We start from the raw sequence: 27,570 nt of genomic DNA, 5'->3' as shown, positions 1-27,570 counted from the left end.
ACTGTGTAGATATTTGTCTCCTCAACTAGACTGTGGGTTTCTTGAGGCCAAGTGTCACGTCTTAATCGATCTTGATGTGTCCAGTGCCTATCATAGTACCTGACCCACAGTAGGTGCTCAATAGAAGTTCAGTGAGTGAATGAGAGCTTTATTTACTAAGTGGATTAGACTTTCTCCTGTAGAAACTGAAAAACCACTGAAAGTTGTAAATACATATGGAAAGAATAGAAACAGTTTTGAGTTTAATAAAGAGCACTTTGCCTAACAGATTGGCAAAGTGAATAAAGTTTGATAATGCTTCGAGTTGTAAGGGTGTGAGGCAATACCCTGTCAGACACTGGGGACCAAAGTGATGACCCAAAAAGCTATTGCACAATCAGTTAAATGGCTGAACCTATTTGCAAGTGGAGACATAGTGCATCCCCACCTTAATGTTTTTAATCCATCATTTAGATTGTAGTTGTTCACATATTATTAAAACATCTTAATAGGAAAATAGATAAAACCCCATGGAGCGATACAAAAATTAGTGGGCAGATTGTTGGTCCCAACATCACCAAATAGTTGTAGCTCCTTTTCCAGGGTTTGAGTCTGCACTTCTCCCATATGCAAAGTGGAATAATGATATCATACTCCTTCATGATTTCATCGGGTTACTAGGAGGTTCAAATGATATAAAACACTTTGTAACGCACATTAAGATCTTTGAAAAAGATGGCAAGAGGCTGCTGTGGCTGAGGGGAGGGGAAATGGCAGGAGACATGGTCACAGAGGTAGGCTTTATAAAGCCTTATGGGGAAGGGTTAGGTTTTTATATGTGATCTGAGTAAGGTGAAATCTTATTTACCCATAGCTGCAATAATGCTGTATAACAAACCACCTCAAAACTCAGTGGCATACAACAATAAGCGTTCGTTTCTTGCTCATGTATCTGTGGGTTGGTGGTCACATGTCCATGCCTTAGGCTGGAGATATACATACTGCTTTAAGTGGGAGGAACGGCAAAGTCATATGGCAAAGGACATGATTACAGGGAAGCTATATAACTGGGAACATTCAATCTACCGCCCACATCTAGGAAACCTTGGGGACTTCTGCAGAAAACAGATACAACTTGCTTACATTTTAAAGGGGCTACTTTAGCTACTGTGAGGAGAACAGACTATAGAGGGGCAAAACACATCTGTTATGTGGCTATTGAATATTTTTGCCAAACCTTGGTATTGTTAGATTTTAAATTTGCTTCCAACTTCAGTTAGGTACAAAATACTATCTCATGCATTTTATTAATTAGGTTTTTAAAATAAATCTAAACAGTAAAATGGCAGCAAAGGGTGTTCAATAGTTATGCTTATTATTTTGTTTGTTTTACTTTTGTTTTTTTGTGAGGTAGTAAATCATAGCTGTTCTAAGCACAGGTTTTTGAGTCTGACAAACTTAGGTTTGACCCATAGCTCCTCCTGTTAGTAACAATGTGATTTTGGGTGAGTTACTTGACTTTTTTGCACTTTGGTTTTCTTTCCTATACAGAGAGATTAATAATAATAATAATAATACCTCACTCAGGACCTGGTAAGAAGATCCTATGTATTCAAAATGCCATCTTAGTGCTTGGCCCATAACAAGTAATTAACATACAGTGGCTTTTACTATAATAAATACATTTATACTTCAATATGCAGCACCATTGTAGTCAAACTACAGATAATACTATAAACTATAAGTTTGGTGCAAAAGTAATTGTGGTTTTTTGCAATTACTTTTAACCTTTTAAACCGTAATTACTTTTGCACCAACCTAATATAAGAGAGATAGTCATGTTATTGTAATTGTATCATTAACCAGCTATAGATAGCTTAGAAACAGTTCAATTATGAAACAGTTTCATATCATGGAAATAAATCTACAGATAAAGGCAAAACTAAGTGAGTTAGTATCTGTCTCCAGAACATTACATTATGAAAGGACATATACTGTTCTATTTGAGGTTTAGCATATCATTATCCTTTGTTGAACTTCATTCCTTGCAGGATCTGGCTTGTTCAGTTTGCAAAAGACTGAACTTAAGAAGGGTGACTGGGCAGGCAGTCAAAAAAAAAAAAAAAAGAATGAAAAGAAAAACAAAAAGCCAAACCAAACTAGTCTCCTGGAGAAACAATAGCAGAGCTAGAAGTTAACTGATTACACAGATGAATTGAAATCTCATGGCAATGAGTCAAGGTATGCTCCAGTTATGTAATCTGCAAATTGCTACCTGTCATTGAGCAAGATAAATGGGTCGTGCAGGCAGGATGAGAAAAGGCATTCAAGTTACCCTCTGTGTATACACTTTCTATGCCTGGATAGGAGAAACCAACCAGAGGGGGCCTTCACCAGCTTCCTGTCTTCTTCCACTGTAAAGCGTAAAGAAGAAGCATTTGCATTTTTTTAGTATTTGCATTTTTAAAAATTCAAAAAGTATTTTTTGAAAAGGCTGATATTGTATAAGGTGTTAGGGGGCAAGAAGGACACAGTTGCTGTCCCTATGGGGCTCCCAGGGCAAAGGGACCACAGCCGGGAGGGCCGACCTGAACCCAGGGCTTCTTGGGTAAGAAAGTCCTTGAGAATAAAATGTGCTTAATTACCGTTTGAAAGTCCCATATACTTTCAAATCAGGCTATCGTATTCAATTAACTTATCAGAAACATCAGGATGTGATGGAAAGCAAAGAAGATTTTAGAGCCAGGAACACCTGTCTTTAAATCTCAGCTCTGTCACTTATTAGCTGTATTACTCAGGTTTCTAACTTCTGAGCCTCAGTTTCCTCATTGGTAGCATAACGATGATAATAGCATTTGCTCTATGAATCAAAGAGATGAAGTGTCAGTCTGTGCTAAGTGTTCAGTGCACAAGAGCTGTCACGTATGAAAGTATTACTGACTTATGGCAGCGGAAGGACAACACCCAGCCGTTACTGCCATCGTGGTGGTCAGTGAGGTGTGGGGCAGACTGGCAGTGTCCAGTTCAGGTTTGGCCTCTTCCTGCAGCATGTCTTTCCCAGCTGTATTATATAATCTAAGCTTCAGTTGCCTCATCTGTGAAATGGGAGTAATAATAATATCTCCCTAACAGTTTTTTTTCTTTTATGTTTAAATAAGGTAAAGAACTAAGAGCAATGCCTGACACATAGAGAGTGCTCAAAAAATGTTAGCCCTTGTTAGTACAAGGTTGGCAATGTGGCATGATGACCCTTTCTTCTGAGAGTCCGTGATTCTGTTACTAGGAAGCAGCTGTATCCTCAGTGTCACAGTGTGATTGAGTGTGGACTTCAGTGTCAAAGCCTGGATTCATATCCTGCCTCTGCTCCTTGCTTGGTGATCTCTCTAAGCCTCTGTCACTTCATCTGTAAAATAAGCATACTAATAGTACCAATCGCACTGTTTTTTTTTTCCCCAGGGTTAAATGATGTAATTCCTATTAAACACTTGCAATTAATACATAGTAAGTGCTCAATACAAGCTATTAGTACCATCACCATCATAATAAACAAGGGGTTCATGGCTTGACACAGAACATCCAAAGACAATTGGCAAACCCTTTTCAGTAGATTTTGCAACTTAGTAAAATCTTTACCAATGAGAAAGCGTTAGAAAACAAGCATTTCCTAACCTACCTGCATCATGCCAGACATGGAAAGGACATCAGTGACAGAACATTCAACACTTTCAATGAGGACCAGGAAATCCAAGTTAGAGACCTGAAGGCTCATGGCCAAAGTCTCAGTGCCATTTCATACTACAGGTGGAACTTGAACCCACTTCTCCGGATGTTCAACTTCACATGATTCCTGAAGAGAGCAGTTCAGAAATCAGTATGAAACCACACAGGAAGCCTAGAACACATGTGGGGTGACTGAGTGGGGGAGGGGCGGGAGGGCCTCTTACACTCTCTTTTCATCCATTTATAGGTGCTCGGCAGTTTAGGCTTATGATTAAGGACAAGAGGGTGAAGTCAGATGGAGGGAGGACCACTGCATTTCTCTCCAAAACTTGGCCAAGCTCCTTAACTCTTTAGCCTCAATTTCTGCATTTGTAAAGTGCATCCAATAATAGTCCCCATTTGCAATAAAAAGAGTAGAATGGCACATTTGTTAAGTGCTTAGAATGGTCCCTTACAAATTAGAGTTGGGAAAGAGACTCAATAAACTTTGTTATCAGGAAGACTAACATGAAAATGTGGGAGGGGAGAAAGAGATATAACATGTATGAATTTTCTGTTCATAGAGATTTTTAATAAATCAGGTCACCTTACTTCCCATTTTAAGTACAAGATTTTTATCTCTTTTTTTTTTTTAACAATGCTGATTCATATTGGGAATTATAGATCTAAACTGTCCTTATGAAGCTAGTGATTCACTCCATTATTCTGCACTTCTTCGTTTCATTTAGCTATTCACCACGGGAGTACCTAAGCTGGACTTCGAGACAGTGACTCTCTACTCCTTGATAATCTATGCCAAAGACAACCAAGGGGCGACAGCATCACAGACCATTTTAATACAGATTGCTGATGTGAATGAGCCTCCCACCTTCAGTGGATCCCTTGCTCAGGGAGACCAAGGTACAGAGCTCTTCTCTTGGGGAAAGAAGGATCCAGTCGATACATACGTGTGGACTCTGTGTCCCGTGTCCTATGTGCTCTCATCGTGTCATGGTTATATGAGGGATAAGGAGAATAATGATAACAAAAGTAATGATAAAGGGCTGCCACTTATCAGGCACTAACTACGTAGCAGGCACTGTCCCAAGAACGTCAGATGGATTAGTGTATGGAATGCTCCTAGCACTGGAGGTAGGTGCTACTTGTATTTATGTTGTAAAGATGAGTTAACAGACTTAGGTGAAGTAACTTCTCAGTGTTTCAAAACTTCATTTATCTGTTTGATTATTGTGTACTAAAAGATTCCTTTATTCATGTAATTATTTAATTAACAGTGTATCTATGTTATTATTAAGTTTGAAGCTTTGTGGGGGCAGGGATCATATCCTTTTTGCACTCTTTCTCTCTCTCTCTGATTTTCACCACATGTGAATCTTTCTCTAACTCTTGTCTCTGTCTTTCTCATCTCTGTCTCTTTCTATGTATTTAAGTATTTAATACTCACAGGTGGCTGATTCATGTTTTCTCTTAAAAACATAAACATTTGAGGTTTAGATGTTGAGGTGGCCACTAACCTGGGAGAGGTGCTAATCCTGTGTGAGCCTCAGTTTCCTCATTGGTTAAACTGAGATATTAATACCTTCTTGAGGAAGCTCACCTGCGATAGTGTGTTAATGAGCCAACCATAGTGCTGGGCAAGCAAGTGGAAGCTGAATCAATGTTACTCTTCTTCCATCCCTTCCCCTAGGCAAATAATAAACTCCTCAAGGGCAGATCCAAGGTCAAATTCCATGCTTCTGACTTCTAAAACAGTGAGGCTGGCACCAGGTTGCTTGTGGACACTCCGTGAGCATTTGCTTATGGGACGCCCAGGCCAGTGTCTTGGCCATAGTCCAAACAGACCTGTGGATGCCTTTTCTATCCACAAATCCTGCCAGCTCGGCAAAATAGTGCACGAGGGGTCCCCTACTGCCCCAATGTTCCTGATCCTGGAAGAGTGGTTTGACGAGTAAATGTGCAAGTTTGTGGTCCCCGCTATTTTAAAAATGAATAGAAAGAGTACAAACTTGAGGAAAAACCAGAAACTAATAAAATCATCAGACAATATTAATGTATTACTTGTGTGACCTTGAGTCAGTTATTCAATCTTTCTAAACCTCAGTAAAGTGGAAATAATAATGTCCCCAATGATGTCAAGTGCTTAACAATCAGAAAATGTTCAATGTTGTTATTGTTTAAATTTATACATCTCTTAGCTCTATACCTGACACATGATAGATACTTGATAACTTGTATCTATTATTATTATTATTATTATTATTGATTATTATGATTAGTGGGAATCACCCTATAACAACATCTGTGCTGAGCAAGCACAGTCCTTAAGTTTTATGTAAAATCCAGGAGTGGATGAGGGGTTTTTGGCTTATAATACCTATTATATGTTTTCTGGCAGTTACTGAGATTTATATCCTAGAAGACACTGCCTTGGGCACAATCATTTACAGAGCAGCAGCCCAGGATCCAGAAGATGCTGTTTTGGAGGTAATTTATAGTTTGGGGAAGAAAATATCAGTGCCTGGTAGTTTTATGTATGACTATATTCACACATAAAGCCACAGAGACAATCAGATCCTTTATACCACAATTCATGTTCCAAACATACCTTTTGCTTCAAATATCAGGACACTTCAGGTGAAAATGATTATGGCTGGCTTGTCTGGGCAATTGCTTCTCTTTTAGTCTATTCCACCCTGTGCAGGCAGGCCCAGCGAATCCTTAGGTAATTTGACAAAAGATGCCAAGCGATTTCATTTTGTTCTTGGCTACACACTTACTGTTGAGAAACAATACAGCTTTCTGGTAGAATTAATTTGTATTTCAAAATGCTGGGTCTCATCCTCGGGCTTTACAATGCCCCAGGAATGCACTTATTTTCAGAATAGGTGTCTCCCAGTTCTAGAAACCATGAGGGCGAGGAAACGATGAACTTGGTGCCGAGAGGCTTGGATTTAAATCCTAACTTCACTGCTGCAAGTCATTCAACATTTCTGCCTTTCTGTGTTAACTATGAAATTGTGGAAAGGGTATCTGTTTTGTCTTCTCTCCTATTGCTTTCTCTCCCAATGGACTTGAAATTAGTTTTTAAACTGTAAAATATCTTACACTTGACAAAATTTGTATTACTGTCTTAATTTTTGATGCCATATGGAATGGTTATGGCATTATTAAGGTCTAACATTTTCAACTAGTGGACTGATGGTAGACAAGAATATCATGTTTTTATTTTTTAATGTTGTATCACTTTCCAAAATTGGCTGAAAATTAGAGAATTATACATGTTGATGCTATACTTTCAATACTTACAATTTACTGATAGTGCTCCTGAGTTCTTGTTCAAGGCAACTTAACTTTCACAATATTTTCTTTAAACAAATAAATGGTCACTAATATTTGAGGCACTGTCCACATGGCTTTTAAAAGTACTGACTATACTCAAGTAATTACATGCAAAAAACCAGTGCTGTTGTCAAGCTCCTCTTCCCCCCGACCATTTGTCTCAACCTCCTACCAATAGAACAATCCCACATCCAATATGGGACTGGAAAGGTCACAGCTTCTTTACAACATGCAATTAAGCCACGTAATCATGCATATTCCTCCAAATCACCGTGTTCAAGATTATAGCATTGAATCCAGCACTGAGCAGTTGCAGCCATGAGAGAATCAGACACCATGTTGCAGTCGCGTCCTTGATGCTCTGCATGGCATCTCACCCACCAGGTTGACATTTTAGGGTGGAAAGCGCATCACCGTCCAATAGGGTTTAGCGATGCCTCTAACATGCAATTACAATGACTTACTAGCCAACTAATGCAAGTAATTCATTTCAAATGAAGGACTACCAAATGCTTGTTCATACAGATTAAATGCTTCTGGCCCTGGCTGTATACTTTTCCTAGAAGAGAACTGGATCCTGGGCCGTATATGGAAGGCTAATGCAACGTTCTTTGTGAATTTTACCAAACATGGAATGACATTTCAGTGTTGACGTAGGCTGTGGAAACTTACATTTAGACACACTCCTGCACATATATCCTTCTGACACAGTAGGTCAGACCAAATGTGTTATTCAAGCACTCATGACTGGGCACTAACTTTCACTTGTTTGACCCTTTATATTAATTCAGAGAAAAGCTTGTTCTATTCTGGGGAAGAGCTCACCACTGCTTTGGAGCCTGATGTATGATGATAATAATGACTACTTTAATAACTCTGAAGTCTTTATCATGAATCCTTATTTAAAATTGAATCCCCATGTGATTCCTGAAGTAGATGCTATTATCTACCATAATATTAAAAAATGGATCAATAAGCTAGAGTATTATGTCTTTAATTTACAGATGAGGAACATTAGGCTAATAGAGATGAAGCAATTTGCCTAAAGAATAAGCAGCGGAGTTGTGATTCAAATCAATGTTCATTTTGCTCTAAAGCCTATATGTTTCCTATCATATCATCAATTCCCAAAGTGCTTCCACAAAACCCAAGCTCTACTAAGAAATATAAGAGATCCATGAGAAACATAAAAGATCCTCTGATCAAATGATTTTTGGAAACAATATCTATATATCTCCTCTAAATTCAAAATACACAGCATATTAAATGCCCTGAGATGTTCTCTAATAGAGAGATGTTTATTTAATCATGTTTGCTCTAATTATTTTTCCATAGTACATTTTAAATAAAATGTAACACCTGTTAACATTTTACATAATGTCTAATTAGCATTCTAGAGAATAGAAAGATTACACTAGATCCCAGTGGAAAATTGATATAATGCGTCATGTCTCTGGGATTGTTATAATGATGAAAGATGAAATTCCAAGTGAGGACCCGATTTGTAGCAATTCATGTAATGAGTGGATTTCATCCATATCTAAGTTCCAGGACTAAAACTTTCCATGCTGCATCATATTGCTGCTGATGTTTTAAGATCCCTGACACTCTGGTTCTGGGGGTATTTCAAGATATAAAAAAAAGTGGGACCTCTTATCATGAACAAATTGAAAATCAATTACTTTTCTTGGACATATCAGGGCAAACCAGCGCTTCAAAATCTGGAGAAACAGTTGAATCCAGGGAGTCACAGAAACTTCTGCTTACTTGCAGCAGAAACTGCTAGAGCCATAAACTGGTATAAAGACTTACATGGTAATTTTGATGAGTTGCTGGAGGCTGAGTACAGACTAGCATGAGAATGAGAAACTTCTGGGTACTGCAACCTTAGGGGGCCAATAACTTTCATAGGTTTTACCATCAAGAACTCCATTAGGTTCTCACAGTGAAGATCCAAGAAAATTCACCTTGTGTCTTTGGAAGAGAGAGAAGAAAAGAATCATTGTGGAATAAACCCAGAGCCTTCTCCATAACAAAGGCCTACTCTTCAGGGAGAAAGAATTTTCCTGAGCCTTATCTCACCTGGGATACACACACACACACACACACACACACACACACACACATATATAAACACACATGTACACCCCTGGGCAAATCATATTCAAGGTTCAGAAAACCAAAGACAAAGGGAAAAATCTTGACAGAAGTCACAGGGAAAAAAACACTTTGCCTGTAGAGGAACAAGAATAACAAATACAGCAGACTTCTCAATAGAAGCCATGCAAACAGGAAGAAAGTGGAATGAAATATTGAAGATGTTGAAAGAATAAGGAGTCAATAAAGAAGTATATATCCATTGAAACTACCCTTCAAAAGCAAAAGAGAAATAAATAATTTCCCAGACAAGCAAAAACTGAAGAAATTCATTACCAACATACCTGAACTGCAAGAAATGTTAAAGAAAGTTCATCAGCAAGAATGGAAAATCATGTAGGTCAGAAACTCAAATCTACATAAAGAAAGCAGGAGCATGAGAGAAGAAATAAATAAAGGTAAAATAATATTTTTAATTTATCACATTTAATTAGATAAATTAAATGTGTTAGAAGATTATAGCATATTGATAAGTGAAATGAATGATGCAATATCCTAATGACAGGAGGGAGAAATAGGAAATACTCTGTTATAGGACACCTACACTATCTATAAAATGATGTAGTGTTATTTGAGCCTACATTTAGGTTAGTTAAAAATGTGTTTTGGCAACTCTGAGGCAATAACTAAAAAAATTTAAAAATACATATAATTAATATGCTAAGAGAAGATTAATGGATTAACTTTGAACTTGTTTGAGTTTTTATACTTAAAGTAGGTTTTTTTTGCAGACCTACAAGAAAAAGGTTTTACAAATGATCAATTAAAGCAAAGAGAGTAGGGGGAAAAAAAACAAAGGATAAATACAATGAAAAGAAAACAGTTACAAACATGGTAGAGATTAATTCAGCTAATCCAAATGGTCTTATGCACCAATTCAAAGACAAAAATAATTAAACTGGATTTTTAAAAAAGGCCCAACTGTATCTTGTCTGCAAAACAAACCTACTTTAAATATAAAAACTCAAACAAGTTCAAAGTAAAGAGATAGAGAATGATATACCCTGTTAACACCAATCCAAGAATAGCTGGAGTAGCTATATGAATTTCAAACAAAAAATGGAGAGTGGGCATCTAGGGAATGCCCAATAATGGCCAGTCAGCAATAGGATGATTAAAAAATGGCTACAGCTAGAAGACCCACCTCCTTTCCCACATTGCAGTAATGAAATCCATCAGTGACTTGAGGCTGACCCTACTCTTCTCTATAGAGGTCTTCCTGATGTTTCCCCGGGACTCACCTCTACCCCAACACTCCATGTCACACCCCACATATTACAAATCCCATCCACCATGGCCAGTGTGACCTTAACCTTCCTGGCTCAGTGGTGGTGAGGGGGTAGCATGTGACTTTCTCTATTGTGTATCACACTGAAAGTCAATTTTGGAAGTCTAAATACATTATCTCAATTCATTTCTGCTTTAAGAATCCTGCTTTTTGAGGCAACGCAGATATCTCTGACTGTCATGAACAAGAAGCGGGGGAGAGAGGTATCTTGACCAATATGTATTTTGTCTTTTTTCCCCCCTTCTTCCACCTGCCTTCCACCCCACTCCAGTTCAAGCCGTTGTTTCTCCGTCTAGTTGTGTAGGACACAGCTCCCTGGTCCATGCTGGTGTTATGAGCCTTGCGCTCCCCCGGCTGAGGCAGTCGGTCGCTAGGTTGACAGTCGACCATTGACAGTCGACTGTTGGCCGCTCACAGCAGCTCACGGCAGCTCTCACCGGCTGCCTGCCGCTCACGCTGGCCACCAGCCACTCCTGGCTGCACACGGTAGCCCATGGCAGCACAGCAACCCATGGCAGCTCACAGCCTCCCAGCTCCAGGGAGAGCTATTGTTCACAATCTTAGCTGTAGAGGGCGCAGCTCACTGGCCCATGTGGCAATCGAAAACGGTGCTCCAACTACCTGAGCCACTGGGCCGGCGCCTGTCTTTTCTTTTCTTAATGGTGAAATAAACATATTCCCTAAAAGTTATCTTTCAAAATATTGTGTTGTATCTTATAGTGTCTATCAAAATAGTTGATTAGCACCTTGTGAAAATAAGCCCAGTCTTTGAGAACGAGCAGCATGTTGGGACAGTGGAGAAAAATGAGAGTGGGGTTGAGGTGGGAGGATGGAATTGGTATTTCCATGAAATAAGGTTTAATATTGCCATTTCAAGGTAAAAGATTTCATTGAAGTTACCCCAAAGTTAATGACAAAACTTAGCATATAGATCTTAGATATATATTGTCATTTCAATAATAAACTCTTATTTTCTTTTGGGAATTATATCATTAGCCTAAGGAAATAATCAGTATTCTAATAACTTGTTGGAAATATTTTTTAAAATCCTAATAAAGAATAATGTTTGAAAGTTTTATGGTAGCCCTTGAAAGATAAAAAGATATATCATTTAATGACAAATATAAATCTATTTCTATGGTTTAATTATTTTTCCCTCTTTGAAAAAATAAGTGCAATGAATCAATGTAGGCCACAGATTACACATGGAAATAAACAATATTTTCCATTCAGTCAAGTATATTGACTGAAGGCTAACAATGATAAGATTTTAGGGTAAAGTGATATTTGGAAATTCTAAGAGGCATAATTAGTGATGAAATCATCAAATGACTCAACAGTTATGCTGCAGTAGAGCTTATAATTATGGATCTGAGGGTTTTAATTATATACTCCTATTTTATAACTCAGCTGTAAAACAAGCATTAAAGGGGAGAAAAGATGAGTCTTATAGAGTTAGAAATCAGAATATATGAATTTTGCTTTATAATTTGGGTGCCAATTCTAGTTTTAATGGGTTGAGTTTTTTTCCAAATATTTTTATTAAAAATATAGTTAACATACAATATTATATTAGTTTCAGGTGTACACAATAATTATTCAACATTTATATACCTAAAGAAGTTATCACCATAATAACTCCAGCAACCACCTGACACCATACTACGCTATCACAATATTACTGATTATATTCCCTATGCTGTATGTTACATCCCCATGACTTATTTGTTTTATACCTGGAAATTTGAACCACTTATTGCCCTTCACCTTTCTCCCACCTTTAAAATTTTTCAGTTACAGTTGACATTCAATATTATTTTATATTTCAGGTGTACAGCATATAGTTAGACATTTATATAATTTAAGAAGTGAATCCCTTGACTAATCTAGTACCCACCTGGCACTATATGAGGTCTGATAATTAAATTAGTGAACTTGCCACTGTGCGCTTACATTGGCAGCACTGTACAAACAGTTTAGTAAGGTTTCATAACCTTGGTCTATCAGTGTCTCACAGCTGTGTTCTTGTCGACGTGTGGTGGTGTCTTGCTGCGTGGCATTCATTATTGTTGTTGTGTGTTTTTGTGTGTCGTCGCGAGAATGCTTGAGTTTGAGTTGGAACAACAAACAAACATTAAATTTCTTGTTAAACTTGGCAAGAGTGGAAGTGAAATCAGGGACATGTTAGTCAAAGTTTATAGGGGTAATGCAGTGAAGAAAACAGCAGTGTACAAATGGATTAAACGTTTTTCTGAGGGGAGAGAACACGTCACTGATTAAGAGAGGGCAGGGCAGCAGTAATAAGCAAAACTGATGAAAACATTGCAAAAATTCATCGATTGTGTGTCAAAATCATCAGCTGACTGTGAGAAGCATAGCAGACCAAGTGAAATAGATAGGGAAACAGTCAGGAAAATCTTAACTGAAAACCTTGGCATGAGAAAGGTGTGTGCAAAAATGGTCCTGAAGGAGCTCACCAATAAACAAAAGCAAAGGAGGGTCAAAGTTTGCCAAGACCTTTTGGAGAGGCAAGATGATGTTATGGGCCATGTTACCACTGGTGATGAAACATGGGTGTACCAATATGATCTGAAACAAAGCATCAAAGTGCACAATGGAAATCAGCCAATTCTCCACGACCAAAATGTTCCATTAGCCCAAATCAAGAGTCAAAACGATGTTGCTAAAATTTTTTATCAGAGGGATTATTCATTATGAATTTGTACCAACTAGACAAACAGTTAACCAAGTTTACTATTTGGAAGTGCTGAAAAGGCTGTATGAGAAAGTTAGACAAAAACGACCTGAACTTTTCACCAACAATTCATGGCTCTTGCATCACGACAATGTCTGTGAGGGAATTTTTAGCCAGTAAACAAATAACTATTGGAACACCCTTCCTACTCACCTGATCTGGCCCCCAGTGACTTCTTTCTTTACCCAAAGATAAAGGAAATATTGAAAGGAAGACATTTTCATGACATTTCCAGGACACCAAGAGTAATCCAGATGACCGATCTGATGGCCATTCCAGAAAAACAGTTCCGAAATTGCTTTGAAGGGTAGACTAGGTGCTGGTGTCAGTGCATAGCTTCCCAAGGGGAGCACTTCTAAGGTGACTGTAGTGATATTCAGCAATGAGGTATGTAGCACTTTTTCTAGGATGAGTTCACGAACTTAATTGTGAAATCTCATACATAGTTAGTATTACCATATTATTGACTATATTCCCTATGCTTTACTTTACATCTCCATGATTACTTTGTAACTACTAATTAGTACTTCTTAATCTCTTCACCTTTTTCACTCTGCCTTTCAACCCACCTTCTGTCTATCACCCCTATGAATTAGTACCCACCTGACACCATACCTAGTTATTACAATATTATTGACTATACTCCTTATGCTATACCCTACATTCCTATGACTACTTTATAACAACCAATTTGTACTTCTTAATCCCTTCCCCCTTTTCACCCACCACCCCATCTCCACTCCGATCTGGCAACCATCAAAATGTTCTCTGTATCTATGAGTCTGTTTCTGTTTTGTTTGTTTATTTTTTGTTTTTAGAATCCACATATACGTCAAATAATATTGCATCTGTCTTTCACTGTCTGACATACTCCACTCAGCACAACACTTTGCAGTCCATCCATGCTGCTGCAGATGGCAAGAACCCATTCCAGGGCCAAGCAATATTCCATTGCATACATATACCACCTCCTCTTTATCCATTCTTCTATGGACACCCATGCTGCCTCCACATCTTGACTATTGTAAACAATGCTGCAATGAACATATGGATGTACACGTCCCCTTGAAGTAGCATTTTGGGTTTTTTCAGATAAATATCCTGAAGTGGGATTACTGGGTCCTTCATTATCTTTTGTTATAACCTTTGTTTTAAAGTCTATTTTGTCTGGTGTAAGTATTGCTACTCTAGTTTTTGTTTGTTTCCATTTTCATGAAATGACTTTTTCCAATGCTTTACGTTCAGTCTGTGCATGTCTTTTAATCTGAAGGGAGTCTCTTGTAGGCAGCATATGTAAGGGTTTTGTTTTTCTTATCTATTCACCCATCAAATATTTTTGATTGGAGCATTTAATTGACTTACATTGTAAGCAATTTTTTATAGATATGTAGTTATTGCCATTTTATTATTCAAATTTTTTATCTTTTTTTTTTTTTTTTCATCTTAAAGAAGTCTAATATTCCTTGTAATACTGGTTTGGTAGCAATAAACTCCTTTAGTTTTTTTCTTGTCTGGGAAGCTCTTTATCTGTCCTTTGATTTTAAATGATAGCTTTGCTGTGTAGAGTACCCTCTGTTGTAGTTCCTTGTTTTTCATCACGTTGAATATTGTGTACCAATTCCTTCTGGCCTGCAAAGTTGTTGAGAAATCAGCTGACAGTCTTATGGGAGCTCCCTTATAAGTTACTAGTTGCCTTTCTTGTGCTGCTTTTAAGATTCTCTCTGTCTTTAACTTTTGCCATTCTAATTATACTGTGTCTTGGTGTGGTCCTCTTTGGGTTCATCTTTTTTGGGACTCTGCACCTCCTGGGCTTGTATGTTTATTTCCTTCACCAGGTTAAGGAAAATTTTTTTGGTCATTATTTCTTCAAATAGATTCTTAGTCCCTTGCTTTATCTCTTCTCTTTCTGGTACCCCTATGATGTGAATGTTGTTATGCTTGATGTTGTCCCAGAGATCTCTTAAACTATTCTCATTTTTTTTGGATTCTTTTTTCTTTTTGCTGTTCTGACTAGGTGCTTTCTGTTAACTGTCTTCCAAGTCACTGATCAATCCTCTGCTTTATCTAGTCTGCTGGTGATTCCTTCTAGTGCATTCTTCATTTCAGTCATTATATTCTTCACTTCAGACTTTTTTTTTAAATGGTTTTTATGCTTTTTTGTGTGCTTTCTATCTCTTTGTTGAAGTTTTCACTAAGTTCTTTGAGCGTCATTATAACCATTGTTTTGAACTCAGTATCTGTTAGGTTGCTTGTCTCCATTTTGTTTAGTTGTTTTTTTTGTGTTTTTTTTTCTGGAGTTTTCTCCTGTTCTTTCATTTGGGATGTATTTTTTGTTTCCTCATTTTGGCTGCCTCTCTGTTTTTGTTTTTATGTATTAAGTAGGGCTGCTATGTCTCCCAGTCTTTCTGGGTGGCCTTATGCCATAGGGATCCTGTGGGGCCCAGTGGCACATTCTCCCTGGTCACCTGAGCTGGGTGCTCCATGAGTGTCACTTATGTGGATTGTGTGTGCCCTGTTGTTATAGTTGAGCCTTGATTGCTATTGGTATGTCAGTGGGTGAGATTTACCCTCAGGCTGATTGGTTCTGGGATTTGGCCTTGTCCACAGCTTATGGGCTTACCCCATGGAGCAGGATTTTCCCCAGCATACTCTCATGTCTGTTGAGACCCCCTTTGTGTATGCTGCTTGTGGGACTAATTGGGTGGTGCTCTGCTATAGTTTGATGCCAACCTCCAAGTATGTTAGTTCTGGGGCCTCTTGTGAGAGGCTTTGGTGCAGGCACAGGTCAGCCACTACCTGTGTGGCTGACTGGAGACTACCTAGTAGGAGCTACAAAATAATCCATGGTTGGTTGCAGCCTGTGCTATACCTGGACGCACGTGGGAGAGGCCACACTGCAAACTGAGGACACCTGCCACCAGTACCTGATCTAGGGTAGCTCTGCAAAAGCCAGGGCACTCCTAGGCCTGCTGCCACCTCCTACCTCCCATAAGGTTTAGTCACTGATAAAGCCTCCTTCAGTAAGCAAGTTAGGTGAGGCAGGGTCTCAGTGAGTGGGTCTCAACAGATTGGAACAGCAGAGCTCACCAGGCCAATCAGATTAAGATTTATCCTGTGGGGGTGGGCTCAACGTGGGAATGATGGCACTGACCTGCTGGCTGCACACGAGCAGAGCAGAGCCCCACACAGGGAAAATGGGACTGTCTCTCTAGTCCTCATCCCAAAGTTACACAACTCAGTGTCTCCCCATATGTCTCCAACGTCCAGAGAGTCACTGTCCCTCTGCTGGAGCCCAGGGTAAGTGCCTGCCCAGGCCCTTGAGGAGGATGTCTGGGTTTCCCGCAGCCTTCCATCCTACCAGGAAGGTCGGAATCTCCACTGTTTTTCATAACCAGAAGTTGTGGGGGCTCCTCTTCCCAACACCAGTACTCTGGGTTGGGGACCCTGATGTGGAGGGCTAGGGTCTCTTGCTCCTTTGTGGGGAACCTCTGTGGGGAGATATCTCCCCCAATTTTTAACCACCACGCATAGGTGTGGGACCAGCCATTTAGCGTCTCTGCCCCTTCTACAGTCTCGATGTGGCCTCTTCTTTATATCCTTCATTATAAGCCATCTGTTCAGCTAGACTTCAGATGGTTCTCTAGGCTGATTGTTCTATAATTTAGTTGTAATTTTGAGATGTTCAAGGGATGAGGTAAGCACAGCGTTGATCTACTCTGCCATCTTGGATCTCCTTAATGGATTATTTTTAAGTATAATCATTTTAGGGAAAAGGTCCATGTTGTCTTTTGAATAACATCTATATTTTCAATTTTTGTAAGTTTCATGTGTGTGTGGGTGGGGGAGGCACATCTGATAGGTAAAATGTATCCAATTGTTGGTAGTATTAGGTCATGTCATTTCTACATATTTTGCAAACAGAATAAATAAATGTGAGTCTGTGTCTTCTTTTTGTGAGCCTAATCACTCAGAAAGTATATTAGGATCCTTACGGTTGCAACTTAGAGAAAACTTGACCCAAATGATAATTTTGGCTGCAATAACTGAAAAGACTGGGCTTCCAGCACAGCTGAATTCTGGGTTCACATGATGTACGCAGGAGATGATGTAAGTAGGTTAACTATAAGACCCATGATCTTACCCATTTGGTAACAACCAGAGGGCAGGAATTCGAGTCCCTGTAGCCTAACAGTTTCAGACCCACTTGAAGCTCCTTCCCTGAGTTCAGGGAATCTCAATGGCTCTGTTTGGTTCATGTGGTAACCTTTAACCAATTACTGTGGCAAGGTAGGCTATTATGCACCGATTGGCTTAGGCCTAGTTCACATTCCTCACCAGGAATCTTAGGAGGAAGAGATTTGAACTGCAAAATCACAGGGATTGAGAATGAAGGAGGTTGATTTAGCAAAGTGCTGCTATCATAAGTACCTGAATAGAAACTCCACAGTCCAAAACCAAATGCTGCTCACTATAGTGAGACTATCTGCATTGAATCAGCCTATCAAAACTTGCCAAATCTTCCTTAATTTTATTTGGTGTAGACAGAGCCTGTTTATAATTTGAAATTTTCAAAATTTCTTCTCATTTTGTCCATGTTGATCAATATTAAAACTATATTCCCCTGAAAACATTTGTAGAAATAGAAATGGTTCAAAACAGTTAACTTTTAGTGTGGGTTATTGTTTGGCAAAAAAATAATTTCTTCTTGCTATTTTATAACAGTAATCATACTTTGTCATCATTTTAAAAATGCCTCTCATGAAACTATAAGGTCCACAAAAGCAGAAATTGGGTCTGTGTTATTCACAACAGTAAGGTGTCTATGAAGTGCTTAATAAATAAAATAAACTTAAATCAATGAAAAATAAAATAAAATATTTACCCAGAAAATTGCTTTAAATGTTTTGGCATTTAATAGAACTTTCAAATATTGAAAAAACATATTAACTGCACAGCAGTTAGAACTCTTTTGAAACCTCCATTTTTCCATTGCATGCATAATTCTTGAGTGACTATTCTGTGTATACTGTTCTAGGTGCTAAGAATAAAAGATTGAATAAACATTGAATAAGGCATGTAAACTCCTGGAGTTTACAATTTAGTGAAGAAAATTGACAACAACCAAAAGTACAAATAAATGATATGATGTCAGATAGTAAGTGGTGTGGAAAAAAAATAAAGTGGAGCAAAGGGAAAGAGAGTGATGAGGAGATGGGGTAATGGTGTGTATTATTTTGGGTAGGATAATCAGGAAGGCTCTCTCCAAAGAGATATGTAATCAAAGACCTGAATGAAGTGAGGGAGGGAACTATGCATATACCCTGGGATAGGGTATTGCAGACAAAGACAACAGTAAGTGTAAAAGCCCTGAGGCAGAAACAGACTTCACATATTTAAGGAACTACAATGACTTCAATGTGACTGAAAAGCAAAAAGTGAGAGGGAGAGTTAGAAAGATGATGGTGGAAATATAGCCAGCATAGCAGCCAGATTACAAAAGCCCCTTTAAACATTGGTCAGGACTGAATTTTATTTTGATTAAAGTGGGATTTTCCTGGAAATTTTGGGGCAGAAGAATAAATGATATTATTTACATTTTTAAGAGATCATGCTGGATTTTGTGTGAAAAACATTGACTGTAAAGAAGCAAGATGGGAAGCAGAGAGACCATTTAGAGAGGATTGCAATAGTTCCGGTGAGAGATGGTGGTGGCTTGGTCTAGAATGGTGGCTTGGGGTGGTGAGAAGTCATTGGAATTTACAATTTTTTTTTCCATTTTATTATGAAAAATTTCAAGTATGTAGAAAAGTTGAAATAGCTGAAAAATTGAGAGTGAACATCCGTAAACCCCTACACTAGGTTCTATAGCTAGTATTTTACCATGTCTTTATGATCATACAACTCTCCATCCTTGTATTCATCCATGAATCACTCCTATTTCATTTATGTATCTCAAAGTGACATATGCAGCACCCTTCACTCCTAAACAAGGCAATTTGCATATATTTTAAAGGTGACGTGTATAGGCTTGCAGACAAATTGGACATAGGGTTTAAAGGAAAGAGGGGGAATCAAGAGCATTTCTAGGTTTTTGGCTGGAACAACTCTTGAAGAGGAGTGGGGTTGAGAAGGAAAATCAAGTGCTTTGTTTTAGACCAATTGAGATTGATAAGCCAGTGAGACATCCAGGAAGAGTAGGCAGCTCCATTAAAATTTTTGGAGCTCAGCAAAAACTCAGGGCTGGAGCATCAATTTAGATTTACCAGTTAACACTTAGTATTTATAGATTGAAATGAAATGAGATTACCTAGGGAGTAAGTGTGGATATAAGAGAGAAGAGAAAAAGTTCAAGGACTGAGTCTGAGGGGTGCCCCAACATTCAGAGTTAGAAAGAGGAAGAGGACTGAGTGAATAAAACTGAGTAGGATCAAAAAATAAAAAAGGAAAATCAGGAGAGTTGAGTGTCTCCCAGAAGAACAGATGGAAATATTTCAAGCAGGGACTGAGTGAGTACTGCTCAACTGGTGAGGTGATGAGAGCTGAGATTACTGATCACTGAAGGTGGCCATATGTTAATTGCTGGAACTCAGATAAGTGTCTGGCATACAACAAGTGTTCAAATGAGTAATGCATAGAGAACTTTGGTGACCTTGATAAGTGGAGTATTTCAGTGGAGTATTGAGAATGAAAGTCTGTTGGAAGAAACTTCAAGAGAATCAGAGGTGAGGAGAATAGAAATAGTGAGCAGAGACGACTTTCAAAGAGTTTTCTTTAAAAGCAGAGCAGAAAAATTGAACTGTATCTTGAGGAAGATGTAGAATCAAGGGAAATTTTTATTTTTCAATGATGGGAAATATTACAGTATGTTTTATGTTGGTAGTAATAAACCAGTAAAGAGGAAAAAATTAATAATGCAGGAGGTAGTGGCAACAATTGCTGGAGTGATGACCTTGGGTAGGCAATGGGGGATGGTGTCCAGTGTGTCAGTGGAGAGCCTGATGTTAGAAGCACAATCTATTTATCTATGGAACCAAGGAGGAATACAGGGTGTAAGGGACGTATGCAAAAAGTTTATTAGACATAGTAGTTGCATGTTCATTCTCTTTCCCATCCAACAATCACTTACTCAACATTTGTAGTAGTTGCTTCTTATCAGCTGGAGATACATTCCAAGACCCCCAGTGGATGCCTGAAACCATGGAGAGTAAAAAGCCCTATATATACTATGTTTTTCCCCTTGTAAATTCATTCTTATGATGAAGTTTAACTTATAAGTAAGGCACAGTAAGAGATTAATAACAATAACTAAGAGTAAAATAGAATAATTACAATAGACTATAATAAAAGTTATGTAAATGTCATCTATCTCTCAAAATACCTTATTGTACTGTACTCACCTTTTGAAATAAAGGAATTGCCAGCATCACTACTCTTGCATTTTGAGAACCGTTACTAAGTAAAATAAGGGTTACTTGAACACAAACTCTGCAACACATCTGGTATCCAAGATGGCTTCTACGTGACTGATGGGTGGTTACAGTCTGTGGTGTGGAGATGCTCGACAAAGGGATGAGTCACAGGAGACAGCGTGAGATTTCCTCATGCTACTCAGAATGGAGTGCAGTTTAAAACTTCTAAATTGTTTATTTCTGGAATATTCCATGTAATATTTTTGGACCACAATTGACGATGGATAACTGAAACCACAAAAAGTGAAACTGCTTATAAGGGGGGAGTACTGTACTAGTGTCAAGTAGTGTGCTAGGAAGTGACGCTTTGGCAGTGAGAAAAAGAGACAAAAATCCCTGCCTCCATGCAGCTTATGTTTTAGTGGGAGATGATAGATTATATATTTAAATCTATCAGATGCTGCCAAGTGTTATGGATCAAAATGAAGTGGGTAACAGAATAAGGAATTCTATAAGGGGGTAGTTTGTAATTTTTAAAGTGGTAATCAATGATTTTAAATAGAATGACCAGGGGATGTTTTATTTTAATTGCTTCTACTTTTCTCAGTGAAATAGAAAACAAGGTGAGTAGGAGAGAGTGGGTAGAGGAAAGAGGCCTGGGGAGTGGTGGAGATTTGGGAAAAGAGGAGAAAGCATGAATGTGTTGCCTCCAAGAGAGGGAGAGTGAATTGTCCAGATAAATGTGAAAGGGAACATTCAGAGAAGGGATAGAGGCTATGGGGAGGTTGCTGATGAGAGACTGAATTCTTGAGGGCACCATTGGGAAGGTTTGGGGAAGGGTTTGAGGTATCAAGTGGGATGAGCAATTGTCATGGTGATGAGAACTGAACTTCTTGGGGTGACTGAGTATGTGAACATGTCCTGAAGGTCTCTTAAAGGGGGCAGGATAGGGATAATCTGTACTGATTATCACTAAACACTGCTTGAGACCGGTCTCTTAGGAAGTTTATATCATTGATGCAGTCGATGTTGTTGAGAGAATAAGAGAGAACATCTTACTGGAAGCAGGAAGAGCTCTTTGTGGCCCCCTGAAACCTGCTCTGGGCAGCGTCAAAAATTTGGGACGGGGCAACCATCTCAGGAGCCACTACACAGGAATTCATAATTTGAGTCTATTTACAGAAGGAAAATGAAGATTCAGCAATTATTATCCTGTTTAAAGTCAACAACTGTATTGAACACCCAACAAGACAAACAAAAATGTTCTGCTGTTCATATTTGAAAAGTTAATCAGAAATGAACATCACTTCACTTCGTGCAACCTACACTTATCTTTGCCCAAATTCATTACAAGGAAAACCTTTTGTACTTAGTAGAAAAACTGACTATTTGGGGCTGCTTGATGTCAGTTAACACAGCAAGGAAATGATTTACTTTTACCTAATTGGTTCGTCATAGTGTAGACATATCAGTGCTCTTATAAAAGTGTATTGTCTACATTAGTGTCTTTCCTTCACATAAACAGGCAGTGGTCTTATTAAGTGTTGTAATCATAAATGGATGTTGTATCTTGTGAAATGCTTTATTTGCATCTGTTGATATGATCATATGATTTTTGTTCTTCATTTTGTTTATGTGGTGTATTAAATTGATTGATTTGCATTGGGTTCAGAGAGGATTTTATGAATTTGACCTCAAATGCAAAAGAAGTAAAAGCAAAACTAAATGAATGGGACTATATCAAACTAAAAAGCTTCTGCACAGCAAAAGAAACCATCAGCAAAACAAAGAGGCAACCAACTGAATGGGAGAAGATATTCATGAACAACATCTCTGATAAAGGACTAATATCCAAAATATATAAAGAACTCATGAAACTCAACAACAAAAAAACAAACAATCCAATTAAAAAATGGGCAGAGGATCTGAACAGACACTTCTCCCAAGAAGACATGCAAATGGCCAACAGATATGTGAAAAAATGCTCAACTTCACTAGCTATTAGGGAAATGCAAATCAAAACCAAAATGAGATACCACCTCACAAATGTTAGAATGGCTATCATAAAAAAGACAGGTGATGGGAAGTGTTGAAGAGGTTGTGGAGAAAAAGGAACCCTCATACACTGTTGGTGGGAAAGTAAATTAGTGCAGCCACTATGGAAAACAGCATGGAAGTTCGTCAAAAAATTAAGAATAGAATTATCATACGACCCAGCAATCCCTCTTTTGAGTATCTACCCAACAAATCTGAAAACATCCGTAAAGATATATGCACCCCTATGTTCATTGCAGCATTATTCATGGTGGCCAAGACATGGAAATAACCAAAGTGTCCTTCAATAGATGATTGGATAAAGAATATGTGGTACATGTATACAATGGAATATTACTCGGCCATAAGAAATGATGAAATACTGCCATTTGTGACAACATGGATGGATTTTGAGATTGTCATGCTAAGCAAAATAAGTTAAACAGGAAAAATTGAGAAACATATGACTTCATTCATTTTTGGGATATAGAACTGAAAGCAACAAATGAACAAGACAAACAAACAAACAAACGAAAACTCATAGACACAGACAATAGTTTAGTGGTTACCAGAAGGTAAGGGGAGAGGGGTGTGGTAGAAGAGGGTAAAGTGGGTCAAATATATGGTGCTGGAAGGAGAACTGACTCTGGGTGGTGAACACACAATGTTATATACAGATGATTTATTATAGAATTGTACACTTGAAACCTATATAATTTTACTAACCAATGTCACCCCAATAAATTTAATAAAAAAATAAATATAAGCATCAAACCATGTTAAAAAAACACACCACAATACTCATAGATATCACCTCACACTTGTCAGGATGACTATTAAAAAAACAAAAACAAACAAAAGACAGCAAGTGCTGGTAAGGATGTGGAGAAACTGGAAACCTTGTACACTGTTGATGGGAATGCACAATGCTGCAGCTGCCATGAAAAACAGTATGAAAGTTCCTCAAAAAACTAAAAGTAAACTATTATATGATCCAGCAATTTCTTCTGGGCCCACAGTGGCTTGGTCTTCAATCCTAATATCACCTTAAAATTTCATCTTTCTGTGACACCAAGAGAAAGGTGAAAAGTTTGAATCATATACTATCACATTCTTAGAAATTCTGGTATGTGGAGAAATATCATTTAGTTTAGGCATGTACCAGCCAAATGAATTTGAGAATTGAAGCAATTATCTGCACTATTCAAGCTAAAGAACAATTTTGTTTGAAATAGTATGTAATTGGAGAAAAGCTGATTTTAAGAAACACTTTCGGGGCGGCCAGATGGCTCAGTTGGTTAGAACGTGAGCTCTAAACAACAGGGTTGCCGGTGCCCTCCACAACAAGATTGAAGACAATGAGCTGCCACTGAGCTGCTGGAGGGACTGCCGGATGGCTCAGCTGATTAGAGGATGAGCTCTCAACAACAAGGTTGCCAGTTCAATTCCTACATGGGATGGAGGGCTGCGCCCCTTGCAAATAAGATTGAAAACAGTGACTGGACTTGGAGCTGGGCTGCACCCTCCACAACTAGATTGAAGGACGACTTAGAACTGATGGGCCTTGGAGAAACACACTGTTCCCCAATATTTCCCCATAAAATCTTTGGGGGAAAAAAGAAACACATTAATTGCCTAGAAAATAATCTTTATTCTCCACACAAAAGGCAGATGTTTAGAAAAGTCCAGAGTCACATTTTTAATAAATATTTTTTTGGGAGTATTTACTTCATAAGTGCACAACTTGCATCATCCTCCACAAGATGGCATGCAAGTTTGTAACATGTACTTTATCCAGTAGTCATGCTATTGCTAAATCACCTTGTAACAAGCAATAACACTGAACCACCGCACGGTAAATTATTATTTTTTTTGCCTTACAAATTACAAATGTATACATTCTTGTGATATTTTTCATAGGTAAAGGCTATTACCTTACAAATATATGCACACCAAAATGTAATTATTTAAAGGCTATGTGAAAAGAAATCAATATTAAGTCTACTTACACAAGGCAAATGAAGATTTGGTAATGACTATCCCTTTCAAAGCTCACTGTATTGAAGGCCTAACAAGACAAGACAAAGCAAACAAAAATGTTCTGCTAGTCAAGTTTGAAAAGATTTTTATGAGACTAAGAAAGGAATAATCATGCCCGAGAGCTAAAAAACAAAAAAACAAGAAATGAATAAGCAAAACAGAACAGAAATACACTCATAGATACAAAGAACAAACTGATGGTTCCCAGAAGGAAGGGGGTGAGAGGATGGGTGAAAAAGGTGAAGAGAGATAAGAGGCACAAACTTCCAGTTATGAGATACATAAACCACAGGGTTGTAGAGCACAAGGAATATAGTCAATACTATTGTAATAACTTTATACGGTGACAGATGGTTACCAGACATATCATGGTGATCACGTCATACGGTATATAAAAGTAGAATCATGTTGTACATCTAAAACTAATATAGTATTGTATGTCAACTATACTTTAATAAGCAAATAGAAAAAAAATAGTACACCTGAATTTTTTAATAAGTACAAATAACATCCGAAAAAAAAAAGAGGAAGGAATTATAAATACATATGTGTTTTTTGGAGGATTTGTTTCATTATTTTAAAGTATGCCTGAAAACATTTCCTGGGACAGCTGGGAAACAGCATGGCAATTCATGCTGAATATTACTGTGGTTCTTCTTTGCTGCAATAATAGAATCACCTGGGATCCTTTAACAAAACACAGATGCCAGGGTTCCCCTCAGAATAATTAACTCAGAACCTCTGGAAGTGGGGCCCAGGGAATCAGTATTTTTTAAAAAGCTCCGCAAGCATTCTAATGGTCCCTTATACATCAAAGTTCTCTGGCAGTATTGTGGTTGCCTTCTCATTTACTTGTGGCAGGCATCACTAATTGAACATGGCACTTTTCCAATCTGAGCATAAAATTTTCCTTGTTATAGGGCACCACGTAGTCCTTACCAATCAAATCAGAGTTGAAATGAAGCCTACTTGCTATCAGAGTTATCAAAGAATCTGGGACAGAATTAAATGTTACTCACATGTAAGGTGACTGGTTGGTTTCTTAATGTGGTAACTAACTCTACTTTCTAGCATGATTCAGCCAAACAATTGTTTTTAGCTGCTGTAATGAAGGATGTTTTAGAGACTGTAGTCGGTAATAGCCATGCTAATCCCAGGTCCCCTTGGATACTTTTGTACCATTTCTGTGTGGTGTTTCCACTTCAGCTAACTTGCTTTTACTTCCTTTAGCAAGAGAAGGACTGTCCCTGGACCTTTCCTGCACTTCAAAAAGCAGGAAGTACCTGGGAACTTACCTCTCTGGGGTAGCCCTTAACCACTGAATGAGGGGTGCAGGAGTAGGAAAGCCCCATTTCCTTTTCCTTGGGTGGGAACGCTCTGGGGGTTAAGGTCCACTCCATAGCTCCTCGTGGACCTTAATTGCCTGTGTGGACTTGGAGGCAGCACTCTTCTTGGCTGCCTCCCCTTCTCAGTCCCGACTCCCCCCATATCCACTCTAGTTTTCCTGGAGCACTTCCTTAATAAATCACTTGCACACAAATTTTCACTTCCGGATCTGTTTCTGGGAACCTTAAAACAGATGCCAAAGATCTAAGGCCACTGGGCTGCCGGAGCATCTGTATAATTTAAAAAACACAGATGCCCAGGTTACGCCCCCAGAGATTTTGATTTCATTAGTCTAGGGTGTAGTCTGGACATTAGCATGTTTAAGGCTCTCCAAGCGATTCTGTTGTACAGTCAAGGTTGATAATCACTTAAAGGAAGCAACTTTAGAGCACATAAAAATGACTTTGGTTAGCCCATTGTTATACATTCATATTCCCAGCCCTCCCTACCCTAGGCATTCTGAATCCCTTAGGTCTACATATCTAATAAATATGAAAATTTCACATGTATAAAAGTAGAGAGAACAGCATAATGAATTCCACTGAATTATCCAGCTTCAACAATTAACTCGTGGATGAAGGTTTATAATGTATGGTGGTCCGTGAGTCACACGTGGAGAAACATTGCAAAAGGTTTGTAAATTTATCTTTGCAGATACTGTAACTGCTACTGAGTGTATAATAAACATCTGGATAAGTCCTCTGGGAACACCTGGCTCAGCTCGGGACAGCCAATTCAGGTTTAACATGTCTATGTCTATCTCTCTGGTTGATCATTAGAGGCTCTCAGGAGTGTTGAGAAGGATTCTGACACTGAGTCTGGGTTCATCCAACAAGGATAGTGGGATGAATGCTTGCATAGAGGTCTCTAATTTTAGCTAAGCATTGGGACAGTGTATTAGATATAGTTAATAAGGTTTGTTCTGGGAAGGAGAGCTCTATAGTCCAGTGTAAGTTTACAGGTAGCAAACTATTCCTCTTGTTTATAAAGTGAATGTAGGAGAGTTCCCTAATACTCTGGAGGAAAGTAAAAGGGATCTTGTGTGAAACTCCAAGGCTTTTAAGGGCAAGCATAAGTCCCATTGTGCTTCTGGGTCCCAAATGCTCATGATAATGTGCTATTATTTTCTGTATAGCCTTAGGCTAAAAGGCAAAGTTACACTAACACAATTAAGGTTTAGTTGAGAATCATATCTATGTTTATAATTTAAAAATATTTTCTTGAAAATATATCTTTCCTATAACAAGCTTTTGTAGATGATCAGCAACTAGCCAGTATTTCTGCTTTAGAAAAAAATCACAGAATATTTTGTTATATAGAAAAAATGTAGCCCAGATCACGCTCACGTACTAATTTCCTTCAAGAAAACATTACCTTGGGTCAAATAACAAATTAGACACAGTATACCAATTTAAGATTCGGATTCTAATGTCAGGCAGCCCAGGTTAAACTTTAGATTTCCC

At 38.3% G+C, this 27,570-nt stretch overlaps 1 protein-coding gene across 1 annotated transcript in view; it reads left to right on the top strand.

Moving 5' to 3' along the window:
- The window catches only part of LOC109445755 (cadherin-related family member 3-like), an 88,239-nt gene that overhangs the window by 8,991 nt on the left and 51,678 nt on the right, over window positions 1-27,570 (top strand). Inside the window, exons 3-4 of the mRNA XM_019728383.3 lie at window positions 4,428-4,599; window positions 6,095-6,183. Of these exons, the coding sequence (XP_019583942.3) occupies window positions 4,428-4,599; window positions 6,095-6,183 (261 nt within the window). The remainder of the gene's footprint in view (window positions 1-4,427; window positions 4,600-6,094; window positions 6,184-27,570) is intronic.

The sequence above is a fragment of the Rhinolophus sinicus genome, chromosome 5 (assembly GCF_057876585.1).
Source record: "Rhinolophus sinicus isolate RSI-liver-muscle chromosome 5, RSI-T2T, whole genome shotgun sequence".
Classification (NCBI taxonomy): domain Eukaryota; kingdom Metazoa; phylum Chordata; class Mammalia; order Chiroptera; family Rhinolophidae; genus Rhinolophus; species Rhinolophus sinicus.
Note: the sequence above shows the minus strand (reverse complement) of the source record. Positions and strands in the feature narration are given on the sequence as shown.